The 24,634-nt window shown below is 47.7% G+C and overlaps 1 protein-coding gene across 18 annotated transcripts in view; it reads right to left on the bottom strand.

Annotated features, from left to right (window-relative positions):
* Positions 1-24,634, bottom strand: part of CACNA1C (calcium voltage-gated channel subunit alpha1 C) — a 631,482-nt gene that overhangs the window by 214,532 nt on the left and 392,316 nt on the right. For all 18 annotated transcript variants that reach the window (XM_058442545.1, XM_058442555.1, XM_058442554.1 and 15 more), the window contains one exon: positions 17,580-17,719. In XM_058442545.1, the coding sequence (XP_058298528.1) occupies positions 17,580-17,719 (140 nt within the window). The remainder of the gene's footprint in view (positions 1-17,579; positions 17,720-24,634) is intronic.

Genomic DNA, 24,634 nt, shown 5'->3' with positions numbered 1-24,634 from the left:
TTTTTTTTTTTTTTTTTTGAGATGGAGTTTCGCTGTTGTTGCCCAGGCTGGAGTGCAATGGCGTGATCTCAGCTCACTGCAACCTGCGCCTCCCAGGTTCAAGTGATTCTCCTGCCTCAGCCTCCCGAGTAACTGGGATTACCAGCGTGTGCCACCACGTCCGGCTAAGTTTTTGCATTTTTAGTAGAGACGGGGTTTCGTCATGTTGGCCAGGCTGGTCTCAAACTCCTGGCCTCAAGTGATCTGCCTGCCTCGGCCTCCCAAAGTGCCGGGATTACAGGTGTGAGCCACTGTGCCTGGCCTGGCCTGTACTTCTTATGGGAGAAACTACCTACCGAATCCAACTGTAGCTTTTCCTGCCACACTCACTCCCAGAACCAGACAACTGGGTTTTGAATACAAGGATATATTCTAGAGCATTGGAAAATCTTTGCCAAATTCTCTTAGTGCCAAACCCTTGACAGGGCCTCTTGGAGTGAAGTTTCTGAGGACTGGCTGTTTGCTGAGCAACGTACTTGATAATAAGGCCCAACAGGAGGAATAGGTGGCTTGGTTTTGCACTCACTGCAAATCCTCACTCCTTCCTTTGGAAATGTAAAAAAGGTATACTTCTGGGGAAAACTTCAAAATATCTCTATGGTTTTGGTGGTAAATGAGATGTACTCATTATACAGTTATCTAGTTGAGTGAGTTACTAAACTAGTCTTAATTATGCCTTTCTAATGATTTTTTTTTTTTTTTCATTATACCCAGGCAATAGCTTTCTCTTCCCTGGATGTTCTTGAGATGGAGTGTAACAAAGAACCAAATTTGTTCATTGCTGCCAACTTATGGTAACTCTACGCCATAAGCTAATCTTTCTATGTAACTCGAACAAAATGCTCTTAGGGTCACGTACTTACTTATTTTCTAATTCTGGCTCAAATCACTATTGCATCAATAGGGACTTTGGCACTAACAAAATTTTCTATAGTGGGAAAAATTTCTAAACATCATGCTTAGATTTTCTTTTTAAATATATTTTTGGAGGGATTTAGTGGGGGAAAATGCCAGGCTATTTCCTCTTCTGCTATTAATAACTGTGTGACCTTGACAAGTCATGTCACCTTTTGGGTCTAGGTTTCAGTATCTTTAAAAGGTGTACATTGGATGAGAAAGCACAATCTGGCTCTAAAATGTTCTAAGTTGTCATTTTCCAAATAAAGCAAGATTCTAGTACCTTTCCTTCTTCCAATGACTACTGTGCCTTATACACAATAAGTCCTCAGTAAATGTGTGACATATAAGGTAATATATAATATAACATATTATATTATCTAATATACTATAATTAAGAACAGTTTCCTGAGGGCAGCACAAAGAGCTACAGTTCAAGCACACCACTGCAGGCCCACGGAATTGAGAAGGCAGAAATCAGGTCGGAATGTGGGAAGCTGAAGTGGCTGTGGTGGGACACCCAGAAGAGACAGCGAGGTAGATACGGGGCCCTAGAGTTTGTGTAGGGGTTGCCTGTGTGTCCGTGGCTTAGGGCTGGGTTGTACAGGTACAAGGCGAAACCAATAAGGCTTATCAAATAGCAGCTACTTTAGGGTTGAGAGCAGAAAAGAGATGGTATAGGGTAATCAGTGCTGGGGAAAAAGCAGTGTCAGGAGGCTGGACTTACGGCCATGAAATTGTGGAGAGACCTAGTTAACATCTCATTACCACCCTGGACAGATGACTCTGACACTGCGAGGGCACCTCCTGGGAGTAAAGCCCTTCTTCTACAGTGAGACCCACTCTATATCCACCCTGGCAAAGCCAAAATCAACGCCCTGACAACATCAGGAGGGGAAAATTAAATTTGGAGGTCGAGGGGTTTGCGCTTTCAATGTGTCAGCACCAACAGGCATAAAACCAAGCCTACACACTTTCATGGTAAACTGTCTGCTGACGAACCAATACTTTTAGGAATATGAAAAGATCCAGAGTCACAACAACATATTATCCATGATTCTAATATTCAGTAAAAAGAAATCACTAGACATATAAAGAAATATAAAATGTGATAGTCAAGGAAAAAAGCAGTCAATAGGAAACAAAAAATGAGATTGTTCAGATGTTGGACTTGGCAGACAACGATTTGCAAACAGCTATATATATGTGGGTGTGTAGAGAGATATATATATAGAGAGTGCTACATATGTATCCATATATAGATACATATATTTAAAGGATGGAAGAAAAACTGATTAAAGGAAATAAATGAGTATATGATCTTAAAGGGAGAAACACAGAGAATTCCACAACTAAATGGGAACTATAAAAAGGAACAAAATGGAAATTCCGTAATTGAAAAGTAACTGAAATGAAAAATTACGAATAGGCTTAATGAAGATGGAGACATTAGAGGAAACGTGAGTCAACTGAAAGAATAATCAACAGAAATGAACCGATCTGTGGAACACAGAGAATAAAAGACTGAAGAAAACTGAACAAAGCCCCAGGGACCAATGAGATACTGTAACATGGCCAAACACCATGTATAATAGGAGTCCCAGCGAGAGAAGAGTGAGAATGGAGTAGAAAAAAAAATTTGAAGAAGTGATGGCCCCAAAAGTCCCGAACTTGAAAACTTCTCATTTATGAGTGTATCTGAGAAGCTCAGAAAACTCCAAGCAGAACAAATACAATGAAAATAATAATGACGCACATCATAGTCAAACTGCTGAAAACTAAGAGAGAAAATTTTAAAAGCAGTCAGCAAAGAAAGAAACATTATGTGCAGGGAAATAATAATAATAATATCAGGCCAGGCGGTGGCTCACGCCTGTAATCCCAGCACTTTGGGAGGCCAAGGCAGGTGGATCACAAGGTCAGGAGTTCAAGACCAGCCTGGCCAAGATGGTGAAACCCCGTCTCTACTAAAAATACAAAAATTAGCCGGGTGTGGTGGCAGGCACCTTGTAATCTCAGCTACCCAGGAGGCTGACGCAGAGAAGTGCTTGAACCTGGGAGGCGGAGGTTGCAGTGAGCCGAGATTGTGCCACTGCACTCCAGTCTGGGCGAGAGAGTGAGACTCCATCTCAGGAAAAAAAAAAAAAAAAAAAAATCAATGACTTCTCATCAGAAATAGTGGAAACCAGGAGAAAATGGAACATCTTTAAAGGTCTGAAAGAAAAAAAAAAACAAACTTGTCAATCAAGAACTCTATACCAGCAAAAATATTCTTCAAAAGAGGATGGCAAAAGACATGTTCAGATAAACAAAAGCTTAGCTAATTTGCCAGCAGCAGACCTATATTATAAAAATGCTATTGGGTTGCCTCAAGATAAGGGGAAATGATACCAGAAAGGAATTTGGATCTACAGAATGTGCAGTGGAAGCACAAGAAAGAATAAATAAGTAGGTAAATATAAAATACTATGTTCTATTTTTTCCCATGATTTACTTAAAAGACAATTGACTAAAGTAAAAATAATAACACTGTTGAGTGGAACTTATAAAGTATGTGTAAATAGAAGACAGCAATCGCACACGACGGGGCTTGGAAAGTGAAATTCTATGATTTTAAGGTTATTATACTTGTAAGTGTACACTTAAAATATGTGAATTTTATTGAATATAAATTATGCTTCAATAGTTATTTTTTAAATGATGTATAAAGGCGCAGTGGCTCACACCTGTAATCCCAGCATTTTGGGAGGCCGAGGAGAGCAGGTAACCTGAGGTCAGGAATTCGAGACCAGCCTGGCCAACGTGGTGAAACCCTGTCTTTCCAAAAAGTACAAAAATTAGCCAGGCGTGGTGGCACATGCCTATAATCCCAGCTACTTGGGAGATGAGGCACGAGAATCACTTGAACCCAGGAGGGGGCGGTTGCAGTGAGCCGAGATCTTGACAATGCAGCCTGGGAGACAGAGCGAGACTCAGTCTCAAAAAAAAAAAAAAAAAAAATTCAAGTATAGAAGGTCCCCTTCTCTGATCAGTCCAACTTGGAGCCTGAGGTAGACAGATAGGGAGTTGGACCTACGGAGTACTAGTAGCTAGTATTTGCTGAATGCTTCCTGTGTGTTTAACACAATTCTATTGCTTTAAAAGCATTTACTTATTTAATCCTCACAAAAACTCCATGAAGCAGGCAGGTGTAATTTTAGCCACCATTTTATAGATCAGGAAATCGAGGCACACAGCTAATAAATGGTGGCTCTAGGAATTTGAACGTAGGTCGTGGGATTCCACCATCTGAGTCTTTAACCACTAAGTGTCATGAATCAGCACGAGAGAATCAACCAATAATAACAGACACATGGGGCTCACGTTCTGCGTATTGATCACTTCACAGGACGCTGGCCTTACTGATCTTCATTTCATTCCCCCCACCTCATTTTTCTTTCCAACATTTAGAAATCCTGGGTCACTTCTAAGCCTAAGTGGCCTTTATTATTGCCATTATTTTTAATCAGTCATCACCTTCTCTGGGATTTCCTGTTTGCGGGTCTCCAGACACCAAAGGAAATCCATTATGGAACTTCCTGAGTTTAAGAAGCCCGCTTGTTTCCTGTGATGATTATACCACCTGCCACGGTCCTGGGCTCATGATGAGTGCTTAATAAATACCTGGTCTTATTTTAGGACCTATTCTCCCACCTCTGGACTGTGTGATTGCTTACCGTCAGGCCTCTGAGCCCAAGCCAAGCCATCGCATCCCCTGTGACTTGCACGTATACGCCTAGACGGCCTGAAGTAACTGAAGAATCACAAAAGAAGTGAATGTGCCCTGCCCCACCTTAACTGATGACATTCCACCACAAAAGAAGTGTAAATGGCCGGTCCTTGCCTTAAGTGATGACATTACCTTGTGAAAGTCCTTTTCCTGGCTCATCCGGGCTCAAAAAGCTCCCCCACTGAGCACCTTGCAACCCCCACTCCTGCCCGCCAGAGAACAGACCCCCTTTGACTGTAATTTTCCTTTACCTGCCCAAGTCTTATAAAATGGCCCCACCCCTATCTCCCTTTGCTGACTCTCTTTTTGGACTCAGCCCGCCTGCACCCAGGTGATTAAAAGCTTTATTGCTCACACAAAGCCTGTTTGGTGGTCTCTTCACACGGACACGCATGAAACTTACTATATTGGGAGCTGAAAGAGTGGCATTTGCCCAGGGTCATACTCTGCCATGACACCTCAGGTCTAGAATTAGTGGTTACAAAAGAAATTCTTAGGTCACTGCTATTCTCTATGAACAAAGCACAGGATGATAATACTCAGAGGAATTTTAGAGGTATTCAAGGTTTTTTTTTTTTTTATTTCTGGAAAATGCAATTTAATTAATATAGTTTACATCTACCTGCTTTCACTAAATCTCAAGAGATTCAGGAAAGCTCTTGTTGACCACAGAAGGTAAGTCTAACAATTTCTGGGGAAAATACACGATCAAGGCATTATTTCTGGGAAAATTAAGTGAATAAATATATTATTTTTTTAAAAAGTATTTCTGTTTTGCACAAGTGTTTATTCGTAGGACTACATGGTCTAGTAAAAACAGCTTGAAGAAGGCATTACACTTTTTCCGGGTGTCCCCTCCATGCAGGTGATGGTACTCACAGTCCCAAGGCTTTTTCTGAGTTCGGCACTTTTCCATTATCCTCCAACAGTAGTACATTTAGGAAGACTCAGAATTATCCCAGCTTAGAACTTGAAGCAACACTGAAGACTCACCTGACGACATGCTGTTCCAACCACCCATGCCTTCAGAGGGAAGATGTCTACAACGTGTGCCAGATTATTCTCCTCTTTTCTGCCCTGACAAACAGCTTGACACCTCCTGTGACATAAGTGCATTTCCTATTTCAGTCCTTTGCCAGTATCAACACAATGCGGCATCGATGAAGAAACAAACTGGTGGCTTGTGTCGCATGGCGCGACGCCTGGCAGATTAGTAGTTTCTGAATAAATGCTCTTGATCAATGGCATGTCTGAGTGAAGATATCTTTCTGTCTTCATCATCAATATCATCATCAATACCATCAATCAATATCATCGTCATCAATATCATCATCAGTACCATTTGCTGCTGTCACAGACCACAGTGTTTTGTGAGCTTTTTGTGAGAGGCACAGAACCATTTCCCCTGGCTAATGTTTGTATATATATAGACCTATAGATCGATCTATAGATCTATATATACACACACCAACATGTTTTTCCCCTCCCAATGTGATTCTGTATATCCTTGAGGTCACACACCACACAGTCTACTGGGGTACCTACAACAGAAATGGCAACAACCTTGGTGGCTCTGAAATGTTCCCAAGCCAAATATTAAAAAAAAAACACACAAAAAAAAACACACAAAAAACTAACATGCAAGGGGGTGCTCAAGAAGTCAGCTGACTGAAAATTACGCATGATTCAGAGGGCAACTGCCATGGTGAAAGGTGAGTAGGGTAGGCATTTAAAGGCTAAAACTCTAGGGCGAATACAGTTGTACCCTCCCATTTTACAGATGAGGAAGCTGAGGGTCAGAGGTTAAATGACAAGGTCACACAGCTGGTCAGACTTAGGTCCCTGGTCTCCTCACCGGCAGGCCGGAGTGCCTTCCACCCCATCACAATTCCTGAGGTGACAACAGTACTATTTGCCCTCAGGCCCTGCCACCCAAGGGGCTCACAGCTCTTGAAACATAAATAAGGCAACAGGCAAACTATGAACCACTCCCAATCTCTAGAGCCAGGCAGGGCGCCTTACAGCCCAGAAGCAATGTGATTCCACTCGGCTCAGGAAGCTGTGTTCTCTTCCAAACAACAGAAACCAAGTCCCGGAGGGAGTTATCCCGACCGGAAAACAGTCTGAACTAGATAGCCTGGATCTCCCTATCTCTAAATTAGGGATAACGTCCCTGTGTTCCTAGACCACTGGGCCGATTCATCAGCTAATCAAGCTCTTTGAGTCTGAAGGCCTTGAACGGATGCTGAATATTGCTTGTAGTTGGAGGTAACCCTAACATTTATCACTGCCTCCTACATTTTGTTCTCAAATCAAAAAGAGACCAGTTCGTGACTGGAGGAATGTGTGTGTGCCTTAGCACACATGTGACGTTCCTGTGTGACTGCAGGCGTTCTTTGCCATGAGGACTTTTACCCTGCTGTATCTAGAACACTAAATAATAGAGATGTTCCCAGTTCAGCCACATACTGTTGTTGATATTCAGTAACCTCTCAGTGAAACTCCACTACAGCAGATGTGGGAAGCTGTGTGCTTACTGTGTCAATCAGCTCACTATGCCACATGGGAGGCCTCTTGCCTCCCTATCTGGTGCGGTGGCTCCTCCCAACCCACAGCGTCCCTCTCTAAGAGGTCTCGGATGCTGGGAGCTCGCAGGGCTGCACAGATGCAATCTCCTCCTTATCCATGGCACCCCATCACTCACTCTTTGTAGAGTGAGAAACTGAGGCAAAGCACCTGGCAGGGCAACAGAGAAGTCGCAGCAGGGTCGGGACTCTAAGTGGGCCTTGAGCTGCTGGCCCAGGCGTCTTTCAGGGGCACCTGGGACGAGGCCGGGAAGAGAGTTGCTTAACTGGGGAGGCAGCGGTCAAGGGGAAAGACTCCACACTGGGAGATCAGGAGACACCGGGGGAGAGGGTGGGCCTGGCAGGCGCTAAGGGGCGGGGCCGGGTGTGGGACCCACCCCGTTCTAAATTCTGTTTCTGAGAGGCAAGCCTCCTGCAGTGTGAAGGGTCCCTCGCCCACCCCCTGCTGTCTCTGGCTGCCCTCCAGGGTGCTCTGCTCCGTTTGCAGAGCACAATCCCAGGCTGCCTGGGTGGGACGGCGGGGAGCCGGTCCCGGGGACTTCCTCCCTCCTGGGGAGGCTGGGAGACCTGGGGGTGCCAAAGATCAGCAGCCCTGAGGGTTCCTTCACCATCGCTATCAGAGTCCCCTTACAGACTGTGCAGGAAGCAAGGGTCCTGCTCACCTGCCACCAGGTCACTCTGTGACCTTGAGGAAGCCATGTGGCCCTCTGGCTGCAGCGCTCCTCTCTGTAGAATGGAGCCTACATTCTAGTTGTACATACTTGGTTGTGCTAGCCTAGTCCCCTCCCACCCAGACATTCGGATTCAGGAACAGTGCCATGAGAAGCATACAGGGGACAAGGTTTGCGTGCTTCCTGTGGCAGTGAAAGAAGTGGGAGGGAAAGGGCTTAGAAGATGTCATAGGGACCATCTCCGATGGGCGGGCAGGGGGACCAGGCAGCCTCCAGCGCTGTTTGAAGGAGAACGAGGGACGGCCTCGGAGGTGGCCCCCTGCACAGGCCCCTGCCCTCATAAGTAGCTTTGTAAGTGTCCCCTCGTGTTGTTTAAGGGTATGTGGCCTGTAAGACCCCATAAGACAAAGGGGATAAAAAGCAAGAGGAAGCAAAATAGAAAGTGAGGGGAGAATGAGGACCAAGTCCAAGGACATGAGAGGGGGTGAGAACAAGGGGTGGAGAGGCTGAAGGTCTGCAAGGAGGGAGGGTACAGCCTGGTGCGGTGGGGATGAGCACGTGGGAGAGGGAAGGGGATGCAGAGACCAGCCGGTCCAGACCCTTCAAGCCCCAGATGCAGGACAAAGTCCAAAGGGAGGGCAGACCTGCCCAAGGTCTCCCGGCTTGTTTGGGTGAAGGCAGGGCTGGAGGCTGGGTCCTCTGCCTACCCAGGCTGGTGCTCAGCTGCACCAGCAGCATCCTGTGGGCACTTCAGTGCTAAATCACATCAACCAGAATTAAAGGGAAGTCTGGGAAGATGAGGACACAGGCAGTGGATGGGGAATGAAGCACTGTGGTTTAAGCCTCTTCCCTGAGTCTGGGATCTTCTCTGGGACTCCAAGATGTGTCAGTTTCAGGGGCTGAGTTACATGATTTTGAATATCTGCTCTAGAAAGATGTTCTCTTATCAGTCCAGACTGGGAGGTGTCCTTAACTGCAAGCGAGGTTCAGGAGCTGTTTGCAGGGACCCTGTCTGCTGCCTAGCCTCCTCTCTTGCACAGTGCGGCACCACCCGGGCCAGAAAACACTTTCTTGGGAGCCACGATGGGATGTGGCTCAATTTACCAACAGCAAATTTCAGACAGGACAGCGTGAGTGCCTTTAAACCATCAAAGTGTGAAAACACTCAGAAAAGTTGCTTTTAGTAGCTCTAATATGCCCCTAGTGGGTCTGATTAACTGGCACCACTTGCTAATCAGTGTGGCCAGTTTCACGGTGACTAATCCCCAGGAGGGGAGAACCCATCCTGGGAGGAAAACTACATCTCAGGATGAGTGTGGTTCACCGGGGGACTTGGCACTCAGGTGAGTTTTCAACTTCTGCAGCAGGAATTTTTAAGTCAATATTCATCGTATCAGTAACAATTTTTTAAAAAAGAGTGTTTGGTGTCAAGCAGCATAAGATTTTCTGGCAGGGTGCTCAGGACAGAGCAGGATGGCCCAGACCTGGCCTCTGGGATGGAGGTCATGCAGGGTGGGAGACAGCAGTGGCAGCTTCGGTATGGCTCTGACCCCAGCTCTGCCACCAGCCCGGGTGGGTTCGTGAACCTCCCTGGAATTCAAGATTCATGGTCAGTTCGGACCTTCTTTTGTAGATTTCCAAGACACTTAGCTGTCTCTGCAGTGCGGTTTTTTGAACGTTTCGTATGGAGAGTGAACCGCAGTGGCTGTTTAGAAAACTGCCTATTGGCATGCCATCCAAGACCCAGCTCAGTCTGCTCACTGCGGACTTTTGTCTCCTGGTTCTCACTACCCATGCTTCCTTTTCGGTAATAGGTTTGGGCACCCCACACCTACGTGCTGGCCGAGACTGGCCCACATTGGTGACCTAAACAAACGAGGTTTTCACCCTCAGACGTCCTTCCATCCCCATCCCTGCCTGTTCCACATAAACCTCAGGGCTTATCTCCGGTATGACCTCCTTCATAAAACTTTTCAGACTGCCACAGTCCCTGGTAAACGCTCCCCTTGAATCCATTTCATCGTCTACACTAAGCAAGTCAAATAATCATACACATGCCTCTCTGGTGATTTTTGGTCTCAAATTGCTACTTAACTCTTGAATATTCCTTATCTTTTAAAGTATATTTGTTGTCTCTTGAGAATGACCTTGTCCTCTATTTCTAGTCTACATATGTAATATAATGTAACAGCTACCACTTAACTGAGCACTTACTATAAGCAGGACACCATTAAAGTGCTTTGAATGCATTAACTCATTTAGTCTTTCCAACAGCATGTGTTAATACGTTCGATTACAATTCCCATTTTACATAGGAGGAAACTAAGCCACAGAGAGGCCTAGCAACTTCCCTAAGGCCAGAGTCAGTAAGTGGCAGAAGCCAGCAGTCTGATTCAAGAGCTCATGTTCAAAACCAGCATGTCTTAAGGCTTTCTTTGCCTTCTATATGGTATCCACCCCACAGATATTTGTCTATTAACTGGTGCTGATTTGTTTTCAGGAAACAGTCCGCACCTGAGCAAGGAAAAATGGAAGCGTCTGACCTCTGTCCACACATGGTCCTCAGTGCTCCTTCTCACCTCTCAGGATGAAAGCAAACTTCCGTTTAATAGCGAGCTGTTTTCTATTCTGTGTGCTTCCAAATATAACATTTTACTGACAAAAGGGACATCCTGAAAGATCTAAGCTTGTAAAGACTCACATACTAGGAAAAATGTATCCCATGAAAAGTCCTTAAAGCATTCCATTAGGACTAAATCGAAATCACATTAACCAGGATTAAAGGGAAGTCTGAGAAGATGAGGACACAGGCAGTGGAAAAAGCAAAGGATGAAGAGTGAAGCAGTGTGGGCTTGAGCCTCTGCTCTGACTAGGGGATATTCTCTGAACTCCAAAATACGTCAGTTTCAGGGGCTGAGTTACATAATTTTGACTATCTGCTCTAGAAAGACGTTCTCTTATCAAATCTGGACTTGGAGGTCCAGATTTAAAACTAGATGGTCCTTATGAAAACTGGACAGGTGTTCCGTTTTGACTGATGGGAGTGCACTATCTACCTCTGTCCCCGTACCTAGCTTTGGGCTTGGCTCACAGACAGTGCTCAATAAACATTCATGATGAGTGAAGGGTGTCTTCCAAGGCTAGTGCTGGTCTTACCCAGAGGCGATTTTTCAGTTTCCTTCATCATCAGATCAAGTCTAGGTTGCTCTGAGTTTTCATCAAAGACCCTACACATCTTTCTCATCTCCATCTGACTTCTCCCTTTATCAAGTCCCTCCTGAAAGTTCTTCTCCAGAAGGCATATGAGATGAAACGGAAAGCAGGAAACAACCCCTTGCTTACTGCTTCACAAGCAAATGTACTCCTTGCATATACATTGCAAATATTTAACCACAACTCTCCCTATTGTTCACCTCGCTGATTCCTCCATACATTGATTCCTCCATATGGCTTAGTCTTTGGTGTAATACGCATGCTCCACAGCACGGCTGCTGTGGGAGAGTGGATGCTCACAGCAGAGACAACTGATTCTGTTACTGCAGAAGAGTCTCTATGAAGCCAAATGGCCCAATCTTTCAACTACACAGAACTCCATTGGAAGAGCCAATTTGATTTTCACCTCCGCAGTGTAATCAAGCCATTAGCCTTGCAGCCTCACAGTGTGCATCTCCAGGGCCATGGCCACTCTCCTTCCTTTCTGTGATTTCCTGGAATGCCTCTCCTCACTCATCCTTCAAGTTCCATCCCAAATGCTACCTTCTCCAAGAAGGCTCTCCTGATTCTCTATCCACACTCCCCAAAGTATGGTGTCTCCAATGCATGGCTTGTCACAGAATTCATCACATCGCACATCTTACCTAAACTTTCCTTTTTGACATCTCCAATTTTTATTCTATATAATCATTTTTATGAATATTTTTTCTTCTACTACACTTCAAGCTCTCTAGAACACACTTAGCATCTGACTCATTTCTGTATCTGCTATAATGGCTAGCAAAATCCTACACAAAATAAGTACTCAGTCGATTTTGTTGAACAAATTGATAAATGACTCATGGACTTGTACTCTCGCAATCATCTATTTCCATAACCTGTGATCATAGGATTTCAATGACATTTAGTACATATATGTGCATTTAAAAAATGCAACTTTTAGGCCAGGCGCGGTGGCTTGCCTGTAATCCCAGCACTTTGGGAGGCCGAGGCTGGCGGATCACGAGGTCAGGAGATCGAGACCATCCTGGTTAACGTGGTGAAACCCCGTCTCTACTAAAAATACAAAAAATTAGCTGGGCGTGGTGGCGGGTGCCTGTAGTCCCAGCTACTCGGGAGGCTGAGGCAGGAGAATGGTGTGAACCCAGGAGGCGGAGCTTACAGTGAGCCGAGATCATGCCACTGCACTCCAGCCTGGGTGACAGAGCAAGACTCCATCTCAAAAAAAAAAAAAAAAAAAAAAAAAAATGCAACTTTTGGGGCGTCTAACACTATTGGTTTAGAATTGCAGATGTCAAAAATGGCCCAATGAACCTATTTGCTATAAGAAAAACCCTACATATCTATATATCACCTATGTACATTTCTTCATATCACCCAATTGTCATGAAGATCAAATGAGACAGAAGAAGTAAAGACCCTTCGGAAAGGCCAGCAAAGGCACATGTCCAGGAAGCTGGCAGCACTCACACCATTTTAGTGGGTGGGGTGGCTCTTAGGGCCTGCGATGTGAAGCCATGCCAGCCGCCATAGGCGTCCGTGTCACCATGTTTGTTCATTCTACAGATATTTATCACCCACTGAGGACAGAGCTGTGAACACAACTAACCAAAAATTGCTGGCCTCACGTAGGTTACATTCTCATGAGGTAAGGGGTAATAAGCAAATGAACACGTACACATATAGAATGGCAGATGGTGAGAGGTGATGTGGGGAAATGGAGCAGGAAAGGGTGGATGAACAGTGAGTGAGGGGATGGCATCAGCGGGGGCCAAGGAGGTGTGCAGGCCTGTATGGAGAGCTGAGCCGAGAGGGGTGCCGAGGAGGTGTGCAGGCCTGTGCAGAGAGCTGGGCCGACGGGGGAGCCGAGGAGGTGCGCAGGCCTGTATGGAGAGATGAGCCGAGGGCGTTCAGACAGAAGGAGCAAGTGCCAGCCACCACCCCACAGTGGGGTGAGCTTGGAATGTTGGAGGAATAGCAAGGGGGTCACTGTGGAGGGCTGGTGAGGAGGGAGAGGAGGGGAGGGTGAAGGAGGCGAGCTCAGGGAGGAAGGCGGCGTGAGATCGCAGGGCCTATGGGACTTTGGCACTCACTCTGGGCAAGTCAGGGAAGCCTTGGAGGGTCCTGTGCAGGGCAGGAGCATGGTCCGACTTGGCTGTTCAGAGGGCCGTTTGAATCCTGTGTTAGGTCCGGGCCATGATAGGGATTGAGGCAGAGACTCCTGGGGGAGGCTGTTGCCATCATCCAGGCCAGAGGCAAGGGCGGCCAGCGCTGAGCTGAGTGTGCAGGTGGTAAGAGACAAATTCTTGATATGTTTGGAGGGTAAAGCTCATAGGATTTTCTGATGGATTGTAATCAAAGAGTGAGAAAAAGAAGTAAGTCCAATAAGGCCTGAGAAGCTAGAAGGATGAGGCTAGCATTTATCGAGCTGAGAAAGACTTTGGGAAGACTGAGAGTTCTGCCATGGGTCTTGCTAAGTGCAAGATACTTATTAGCTATTCAGACAGGAGAGGAACGGAGTTGGCAGGGAGGGATACAAGTCTAGGTTTGGAAAAATGGTCTGGGCTGGTGACACACAGCTGGTGGTTACTGGAAGATACACAGATTATATTTAACACCAAGAGGCTGGACGTGACAACTAGGGAGTGAGTGCAGACAGAGGAGAGGTCTCAGGATCTACCCCTGGAGCTTCCCAATGTTAAGAGCTTCCCAATGTTAAGAAGATGAGACAGAAGTCAGCAAAGGATTCCAAGAAGAAGAAACAAGTGAATGAAGGGCAGAGCTAAGAAAGAGCAGTGTTCCAAGGGCCAAGGGCAACAGTGGCTCAAAGACAAGGAGCGATCAGCTGTCTCCAAAGCTGCCAACAGATCATGTAACATGGCCCTGGAGGACAGAGCACTGGGTGCGGTAACGGTGATCACTGATGGTCTGGACAGATGTTTTGGTGCAGCAGTGGGGAAGAAAGCCCCATCAGAGTGGATTCAAGAGAGAATGGGAGGACAAGAATCACAGACAACAGGTAGAGGCAACTCCTGAGGAGTTTTGCTGAAATACAGAAAGAGATAACCTACGGCTATAAGAAGGAGAAGACGGAGGCATTTGTCTAGGTTTGTAGTCAGGGGAGATATTGTTAACATCTTTGTAGATGACACCAACCACACTGGTACAGTGCACTCATCCACCATGGTCTGCATGGTTCCCTGTTTCAAAAGCTGCACAGACACTATTCCAGCAAGCAAGGGCAGAAGGCTGGATGAGCTGAGGAAGAGTCACCATTTTACTGGTGACCCAAAGGAAACCAGACACAGTTGTTGCTCCTATGCATAAGCATGGAGCTACCTACAAGGCACCCACAACAGCAAAACCATCTCAGCGTCATCATCTCTAAGGGCGAAAATATTTTCCTGGACTGCACAGCAGGTAACAGGAGGGCCTTGCATTTGAGGCCTTCATCCTCTTGAGAGAATTCCTAGGAGTGTTACTGCTTCCTGACCACTACAAGACACGTCTACCTTACTTAAGTGCAGATGGAGACAGGGCTCCGTCCTCGGGAAGTTTCCTCTGTAGTGGAAACCAAGTAACCTGATCTAATCTAATTCTTCCTTTTAATGCACTGTAGCATGAGTGGCTCTCAACCACATTCATCTCTAATTAAGAATCTCTGTACTAGAGCAATTACTGTAGCTACAGCTGTTGATAACAATCATCTCCTCAGTCTCTTTGTGGTAGGCTGCTATGTGTTCTCAAGCGTTCACCCATGCTTCTCTGCAGGTACAGCATACTTCTTGGCCCCAATATCTTTGAGGGTGGCCATGTGACTTGCTTTGGCCAGTGGAATGTGAACAGCTAAGACAGATGCCACATTTAAGCATAAGCCTTAAGTTGCTGGTGCAGTTTGGCTCTAAGCCCCATTTTGTGAGCATCTGCCCTCAGCCATGACAACCACAAGGCCTACCACCGAAGGTGAGGGCTCCTTCCGCCTGGGCTCCAGAATTGGATGGCATGCAGAATGTGGTCAAGCCCAGGGTCCAGCTGAGTGCAGAAGAGCTGCAGCTGACCACCATCCTCAGGTGCTATGAGCCAGGTGTAAATGTTGCTGGTTGTAAGCCATGGAGAGTTTGGGATTGTTCATTTCCACAGCAAAAGCTGACTATTATACTCTTTCATTAGACTGTCAAATTTCTCTAGTGAAAGGACCATGAGTGTTCTTTATGATACGCCTTAATACCCCTAATAAAAATTGCAGGCCCCTAATAAGTACATAGATAACAGGTCAGGGGTCATTGTGTCCATTTTGCTTGGTTGGCTGGCATCTGGAATTAACACCTAGTTGCTATCACTGACACACTGGCAGTACCGTTACAAGCTCCTTAAAGTCATGTTCAAAGTCACTGTCATCCTCCCTTCCTACTTCCTGATTTTGGCTATTGAGTTATGGCTGATTGACAAGGAAAACCCAAATAATTTAGGCTTCAAAAAGAAGTGGGTCCTGGCCATGATATACGCAGTTTCTATTCCTAAGTACCCCCAGACAGTTAAGGCCGAACAGAGAAAGTCTGCTTTAATTGTGCTTGTGTGCTCAGTTCTGTGTGCCTTTTGAGCCTAAGACAGGCCACAAGCTTTGCCCAGGGAGTCCCACTGCAAAGAAAACAAACTCTTGCTTTTGGTTATTCAGTAAGTTCCCTTCTCTTATGTTGTGTGGGAATCAGAGGCAATAGAAGGCACAGTTCTGGGTTTCAAAGGGCTTATAGTGTAGTTTAAGAGACAGGATACATGTGTAAAAATCCAAGACAATCGGCCAGGCGCAGTGGCTCACGCCTGTAATCTCAGCACTTTGGGAGGCCAAGGCAGGCGGATCACGAAGTCAAGAGATCGAAACTATCCTAGCTAACATGGCGAAACACCATCTCTACTAAAAATACAAAAAAAAAAAAAAAAAAAACCAAAAAAAACCCAAAAATTAGCCGGGCGTGGTGGCAAGCACCTGTAGCCCCAGGTACTCGGGAGGCTGAGGCAGGAGAATTGCTTGAACCTGGGAGGCGGAGGTTGCAGTGAGCTGAGATTGTGCCACTGCACTCCAGCCTGGGGACGGAGTATGACTCCGTCTCAAAAAAAAAAAGAAAAGAAAAAAAATCCAAGACAATCGAGATATACACCACTTAATTCCTTCAAAGAGGCAGTGCTGTATGGCAGCGAAGAGAGCTGGTCTAGAAATCAGAAGACCTGATTCTAGTCTTGGCTCTATTGCTAGTTAATTAAAGTCACAGGAAGGTCTTTTCACTGTTCCGTACGTGGACAAAAAGTAAACGGGTTCATATAAAGTCCCTCACATGTCCACGGTTTCATGACTCCAAATGATACCACTCAGCAGCACAGCGGTAACCAAGTGCTCAGTGCATGGCATGGGTAGGAGAGGCTGTGCATTCGGAGGTCCTCTGTCTTCCTGTCCCTCACCCCATCTCCAAACTCATCTGATCCTAGCCTAGTCTGAGGGGTCTCCTATGTCTTGAGTTATGGGCCAAACCTACTAGAGCTGAACTGAAAGCAAAATTTAAGCAAATGAGTCCAGAATTGTTCTCAGATACCACAAACTGAAGAGGGAAGAGCAGGAGGAGTTCTCAAGTGGACTGAGCTCCCAGGAGCACCTTGGGCTGGGGTTTGCTTGTGCCTTCCCAGGGGGCCTGAAGCCACCGTGTTCAGTACCTGGGGTGCATCCATAATGGGCCAGGCTTCTGGAGAAGAGGCAGAAGAGGCGTTGTCCATGTGACTGACATCCGGATAGGCAATACCTCTCCAAACTCTTCCCCTGATTCTGATGAGAGCGGAATACCCTCCTCTCTTTGGGAAAAATCAGTTCTCACAATGACAGGTGTGGTGTCCCCAGTAGGGCTCCTGAGGCCCGGGCTGCCCCATTTGACAGGAAGGGAGGAGAGGGCTGGGAGAAAGGTCAAAACGGAACTTTTAGAACATCCACTGACGCTTTCCTGATTGTTCTTTGGAAAAATACAGAAAGTAGAGAGAATCTCATTAGCTAAAGTGCCCTGGAGCCTCGGGGATTAGCCACTTGGCTCTTCTGCTGCAAAACGTATTTAAATCCCCATCCCAGGGCCTCCAGGGTGGCTCAGATGGCCATGGGATTACTTCTTTTACGTAGTATTCATGTGGCGGAGTGACTGCTGTGAACTTTCTCCAGGAGTTTCCAGGAGCTGGGACCACAGTGCGTTTTAAGGTACTTATATCAGAGTTGGGTTCTTCAGATCAAAGGAACTCATTTTAAAACAAAAACAAAAACCCTTCCACTTACATGGAATCAGGTCCCTTTGCAGAGTGTTCTTGGCAATTCAACAAAGGACAGCAGAAAGTGGTGAGGAGATAACACTGTACACAAGAACAGGCTTCACTTACTTGGGACTCCGGACACCAGCCGCAGGGGGCGCAGCACGCGGAAGGCCCTCAGCGCCTTCACATCAAATCCGGCCCCTTTCCCTCCGAGAGCGTTTGCCCCGTCTGCTTTGGTTGCTTGTTCTAAAATTGCACTAAAAAGCCTAGAAGAGAGGAAAGAGAGAAGGACTGTCAGGACTGGGGTGTTTTTTGCCCAGCTGGGGCTCTGACCTCTGGATACAGCCCGGAAAGGCAGATTGCGCAGGCGTCTCCAGCCCAGGGGCGGGCGTTGTGGGTGTGTATGGAGTCTGGGGGTGGTTGTAAGCTGACATCCCCTCAGTGTGGGTGGTGGCCATGCCCAGGGTGCCACCATGGCCCAGGGAGGCCTGAGCGAGCCGAGGGGCGGGCCCTCTGCCATCATAAAGGCAGGAGCTGGACAAGCGCTGGACGAACGTGGGAAGCAGGTGAAGTCTGTCGTCAGTCCATATCTCCTTGAGGAGCCCTCCGGCTTCTCCACGGTATCCTAGCGCCCCTCCCAGGGGTGCCAGCAACCATGTGCTCTGTTTCCCCGCCTCCTTCCTTCTAGAGACCCCCTCTCTTTGACTTGTTCCTGGCCCATGGAAATCTCCTTTGTGCTGCCCTTGGTGGCTGCTCAGGAGGTGCGTGCTGCACAAATGAATGAATGGTTGAGTGGTTAAACAAGAAGGTCTCCAGTGGGGTAAAACCACACATGCATGTAACTGAGATGCAGGGCCTTGCCACTTTAGGTCTGAGCTGGCATACTCACTCCTCCAACAAACAAGAACACCTGCGGTGTGCCAGGCACTGTTCTAGACACTGGGGCTACAGCAAAATGGACAAAGCCCTTCCTCTCATGGAACTTACATTGTAGCAGGGAGACAGACTGAGCAATCAGTAAACAGACACTGCAGCTTAGAGTGATGAGTGCTGAGGAGGAGGAGCGGGGAGGGGCTCTGCAAAGACAGGGTGAGGGCCACCTTCCTTCCCACCTGAGAGGTCTGCACAAAGAACTCCCTGCAGGTGACACTTGAGCAGAGGCCTATGGGAAGTGAAGGCGGGACCCACTTCACTACCTGGAGACTGCTCCAGGCAGAGGAAGCAGGTGAGCCAGGGGCCCAAGGGAGGGGCAGGGTGTGCGTTAGAGGAACAACAGCGACCAGTGTGGCTGGAGCAGGGCAGGGAAAGGGGAGAACTGTGGGAGAGGAAGTCGGAGAGGAAATAGGGAACCCCACCAGGTGCTGGTATCCTCTCTGAGACAGAAGCCATTGGGGGACTTTGAGCAGGAGAGTGACATGATCTAACTACAGGTCTAAAAGAATCATTCTGCTGTTGTGGGAGACGCCCCTGTCGGGGGCGAGGCCAGAGACCAGCTGCTGCAGTCACCCAGGCGCGAGACACTGGTGGCTCAGAACAAGTGGTGGTGTTGGAGGTAGGGAGAAAAAGTTAGATACCAGATTTACCTTAAGATAAAGCTGGTGGGACTGGCTGATGGACTAGATGTGAGGTGTGAGAAAGAGAGGGGAATCAGAGGAGATTCCAACAGTTTGGGCGTGAGCAACAGGAATGATGAGATATGGTGGAATGGACATCAAGGGTTCTGCTGAGAACTTCTTGAAGTTTGAGTTGTTGCTTGGACATCGAATGCATGTCTTGAGTTGGTTCTACTGTGTCTGGAGGTCAGTGGGGAGATCCAAGCTAGAGACAAAAGCGCAGCAGTTGTATAGTTCATATTTAAAGTCAAATCATATGTGACTACCCAGGAGGTCAATGCAGAAGATGAGGATGTGAAAGGACCCAACCCTGCAGTGCTCCCACATTGAGGGGTCAAGAGAGGAGAAAGCAACAAGAGAGACTGATGAGGGATGGCTTGCAGAGCAGGGATATGGAGAGAACGGCGCCCGACGAAGAGAGTGGTCAGTGAACAGGCGGTGGTGTCACATGCTGCAGAGACATGGCTGGACACCGACCGTTGGGTTTAGCAACACCAAGACCATTCAGACCTTGAAGGCATCTGTGTTGGTGCAGCGATGTGGACAAATGCCTAGCAGACATAGGTTCAAGAGAGCATGGGAGGAGTGGGAGGCCGTGAGGATAGACAGCCCTAGCCAACAGAAATATGATGCAAGCCACAAGTGTGGGCTGCATGTGTAATTTACCTTTGCTAGGAGCCACATTAAAAAGTAAAAACAGGTGAAATTAACAGTGATCACAGATTTTATTTCACCCAACAGAGCCAAAATATTATCATCTCAACATGTAATAAATATAAAAAATCATTCATGAGACATTCGTCCTTCCTTGTTTTGTACTAAATCTTTGAAATATGCTGTATGTTTTATACTTATTATTATTGCAATTCAGATTAGCCACATTTCAAGTGCCGAATGGCCACATGCGGCTACTGTATAGACAAGTCTTTTGAGAAATTTTGCTCTAAATGAGCAGAGAAAAAAAGGGGGTTACTAGAAGTAGGAGTGGAGTCAAGAGGGTTTTGTTTCTGAATGGGAGATACGACAGCAGTTTTCTATGTGATGGGAATCATCTAACAGAGGCAGAAAATGTGATGAGATAGAAGCAAGAGGGAACCATTGCTGGAAGGACGGAGCTCCTTCACTGGCAAGAAGGGGATGGGTGGACACGAAGGGTGTCCACCTGCGCAGGGGCAGCGCCGTGTGTCGTGGTTCAGTGAGAAGGCGCACTGTCGGCATAGACGCGTGGTTGTGGGAATATATGAAAGTTTCCTGCTGATTGCATCTTTCTCAGGGAACAGGGGAACGGGGTCATCAGCCAAAAATGTGAAAGGGGAAGGAGATGGGAAGTGTGAAGAGAGAGGCAAGGGTGCTGAAAGAATTATCTCAGAAAGCAGAAGGGTGAATGGAGTGCGGACAAAGCAGGAGGGCTCTCAGGTGTCACCGAGGGCCTACCCGAGGTCAGAGGTCATGAGTGTAAAGTGAGACTCTGCTCAACTTTGCAGATTTCTTGACCCTTTCCAGGTTACCAAGCAGATCTCTGGTTGGCCTTGACTAGGGTTTGTGTTTTTCCAGGTGTGCAAGATAAACAGACAGAAGACTAAGAATGCTGAGCATAAATGCAAGTGAGTGAGGGAAGCAGTGGCACATGGCATCTGAGCTGGCTGGAAGGAGGGTGGACGTGGTGGCAGGGATGAAGAGTGCAGTGGGACGAAGGGATAGTTGGAGTCAGCGTGACAGAGGGAGCAGACCGGAAAGACAGTGGTGCTGGTTAGAGAGTAGGATGTTAGATTAGGGATTATGGGGGAGGTGTTATCAGTGGTGACAAGGATATTGGCTTATAACCATGGGAGTGGGCCTACTGAGATAGGCTCTCCAGAAGCCAGATATCCAGGAACCAAGAAGCTACTGCAGGAAGGTGGAGAAGTGAGTGTTGGAGTGAGGTAGAGTGAGCCAAGAGCCCGTGTCCTCAAGGCACAAGGAGGGGTGACTCAAAGGTCTGCAGAAGGCTGCAGTAAAGAGAAGGCACAGAGGATCTATGACACAAACGTCAAAACTGGAGGGCTCCAGGGAGGGGGCTGGGTGCAGTGGAGCAGAAATCAGGAGCTGGCAGGGCCCCCTTAGACCTGGCAACCTGGTGCAGTGGAAGGAGGCTTCTGGGAGAGGAAGTGGCCGCCTGCTGAGAGACAGCAGAGAAAGCTGTGCCTTCAGGGGAGAATCAGAAAGTCACCAGAAAGGAAGCTGAGAACTGGGCCACCTGTTTTGTAAAGTTTTGTTGGAATTCAGTTACACCCAGTCATGGAGATACCACTCTTGTCCCGCTGCTGGGCAGGGTGGAGTAGCTGGAACAGAGACTGCATGGCCCACAAAGATGAAAACCAGCATCTGGCCCTTACAGAAAAGTTGGCTGACCCTGAACAGGCGAGGGACTATGGGGATGGGAGGCCACAGTGGGAAGGTTTCCGCAGCGGGGTGGTGAGAAAGGAAGGATTAGATGAGAGGATGCACAGAGTCACATGGGAACAGGAGTCCGGGTGATGAGAGATGACTCAATAATTTTGGGCTTTTCGTGGCAACCGAGAAAAATAGGGGAAAGGGCGTGCAGGGTGATTTCTGTCCTTTATACCCAGAGGATGCTACAGATTCATTGCCATAGAGTGCACTACACGCTGGGTCGTGTTTCTTCAACAGAGGGGTCTGGGATCAAGGAGGGAGCCCAGGTATTAGGAGTGGGTCTCCATATCAGATCTGAACTATGAACCAGGGCAGCTTTCATTCAGGAGCAATAGGCTTGAGCTCTTAAGTGACTTATGCCCCAGGTAACTGGATCTAGAAATGGGAAGCTGCAGCTGGGGGAGTAGCCAGACGCATTAGCAGAAGTTCAGGGCCAGCCAGGGCTGAGCCATGAGGGGATTGGTCTAGAAACGCTCCATGGAGTCCCCCAGGCACTGACTGGCTGAGTGACTGGCGTTCTGGCTCCTCTAGTCCAGACGAGCTTCCCTTCTATCTGGTCTGTGTCTTGGACCTCTGAGCGAGACCCTCAACAGTGGGTTCTGCAGCCAAATGAAGTTTGAGAACCCTGTCCAGGCTGTATCTGCAGTGTCTCTCAGCCTGGCAACTTGATGGCTCCCTATGTGAGCTGGTGAGGCCTTGAATCCCAGGCAGAAGTGGCCAGGATGGGGGAGTGGGCTGCTTTCTCCGCAAGGGAAATGTTCTGTCCACTGAAGCCTAGACCACTGAAACCTGAGGAAGCGATGACCAGTTTGCAAATTTGTCAAACAACCTTCCAAATGCAAAGCAGATTTTGTTGCCAATATTTCCTGCAAGAAAGCAATATGCTTATCGGAGTAAAAGCTGTTCACAAAGTACTATTCAGTGAAGGGAGTGGAGGTTAGACAACTTGCCTTTAACTCCCGCCTCAAGTTGAGACTCTTTATTAAGTATCTGCTTTTAATTCTGAAAGGGTAGAAAATTCAAACATAGGTGTAGGAGTGGCTGGTGTATTTCTCCTCAATGAGACGTTCTAAAGGCAAAACCACTGCTTGGTGCCCACTGGTCCCCAAGGGTTGGGCTCTGACGTGGATGCCTGGCCGAAGGATTGCTCTGGGAGGTGTGTTTGGCAGATCTGTAGCCAGGCAGTGGACCTTTTAGAAGAAAAGGACTATGAGGCTGTAGAATGATCGTGAGTCCCAGAGAATGGGAAAGGCAGGGCCTCCACCCTGCTAGGGAGGTAGGGATGCAACAAAGCCTCACTAGCTGGCATGGAACCTCCTGAGGATCCACTGAGGATTCCATGGTCCCTGGGTAGGGGCAGGTGGATCTGAGGTCGCCACAGTCTCTCCGTGTTTATTCAGCAATCCCATCACCAAGAGGCCTCTGCTTTAGGAAGGAAAGAAATGCCACGTGTCATGTGCCATCAGAATAGCAATGCAGAGATGAGGCTCTCAGCCTGGCACTCAGGCAGTAGGCAAGCAGGTCCACCTTTCTCCAGGGCGAGTTAGGCTCCCCTAGCTTTGTAGGAGGCCAGAAGAAACCTCCCCCTACAGCTACAGAGGAGGGGCCAAGGATAGCAGATACTTTCCAAGAGACACAGGGAAGCAAAGGGCTACCCATTTAATATTGCAAAGGAAGCAGAAAAAGGAGGTGAGCTGAAGAGAGGTGGTAAGCTGCAGCCTCCAGCGATGGGGGATTGTTACAAGGATGGGCTGATTTAGACAGGATGAAGAGCCCTTAGGAGAAGAGAGACTAGGTGCCAAATATGTCCCAGTGCAAGACCAGCCACGAGCTGGGCAACTGCCGGCGTCATAACCTCTGTGGCTTAGAAACAGGAGCACACAACTGGATGCCTCCCTCTCTTCATCAGCCTAGGCCCTAGGGAGGTGTGACTGGAATCTGGGCTGACCCCACAAAAAAGCCTGGCCCCCTATGGTTGTGGGGAGGAGAGTCTAAGGGATGAAGCCGGGTCCAGACAGGCTGCAGGTGAGGCACCAGGCGTGGGCCAGAGATGCACCACTGCACTGCCTCCCTGTCAACCCAGGCAGGGCCCCTCCCTCCCAGGGCTCCTGTTTGGTGCCTACTCACCCTGTATTTCTTGTCTCTGCTCCCCCGACTCATGATTTAATTAAGACCACATATGGGGCAAAGCACATATAATCAACTCCAACTCACTTCAAAATTCCAAAATTTTGCCTGAACAAAATTTGTCCCTGCAAGTCACCCTCATCCCTCCACTGGTCCCAGAAGCATCTGCTCTCATCATTCCCAAGGCTCTTTTCTGTGCATGTGCAAAAGGCTCCCAGCAGACTGAGGCTTTGAGAAAGATGCCAAATTCTAAAAAGGATTCAGGGGCATTTGGAACAACCCACCTTAAGGACTAAGTCCACCTTAAGGACTTTTGCTATGGTTTACTGAGTTATTCAAGGTGTGCGTTTAGCCACTCTTTGTTTATTCTGGCATGAGCAGAAGCAGCAAAATCTCTCCTATAGCTGCATGCACACCCCGAGTGCTACGAGCCAGAGCTAGACCTGGCTAATGATGCTAATAACCTTAGTGCACCTCGTCTCACCCAAATATTCCTGAGGTTCATGTGGCCAAAGTGCGTCATTCATTGGCCGGGCAAAATAAGGCAACGACAACAACAACCGTAGTGTGGTTCCAAGCAACCTATGAGCCATCCAGATGGCCAGAGACGAGGAAATAACTTGCAAATGATCTCGATGTCCTCCTGCGTTATTTCCCGCAGTAAAGACCAGGCACTCTCACAAGATGGTGAACGGCGGGTGCCCTGGAGACGTCCACAATGGCTGTGTCTCCTCCTGGATGGTACAAAAGGATCCTCCAAAAATAGCCCTCTGGGATAAAGAGCTCCTAACATTCCGACCTTGACTCTGCAGACTGCCAGGACTTCAAGAGAGGGAGAGTCCAAGGCAGCGGCCACTTGAGCACTCACTGGGCTCAGAGTAACAAGGGATTAGCCCAAAGGAACCGGCTTCTTCTTGAGGTAAAATCTGCTGCAGTGGGCTCCCCCCTATTACAAGACAGATGTGTTGATGGAACTTCATCACCTGCTTTTTTTTTTTTTTTTTGAGA

This window comes from Hylobates moloch, unplaced genomic scaffold, assembly GCF_009828535.3.
Source record: "Hylobates moloch isolate HMO894 unplaced genomic scaffold, HMol_V3 SCAFFOLD_8, whole genome shotgun sequence".
NCBI classification, from domain to species: Eukaryota; Metazoa; Chordata; class Mammalia; order Primates; family Hylobatidae; genus Hylobates; species Hylobates moloch.
The sequence above is the reverse complement of the archived record's forward strand: the minus strand, read 5'-3'. Positions and strand labels throughout refer to the sequence as shown.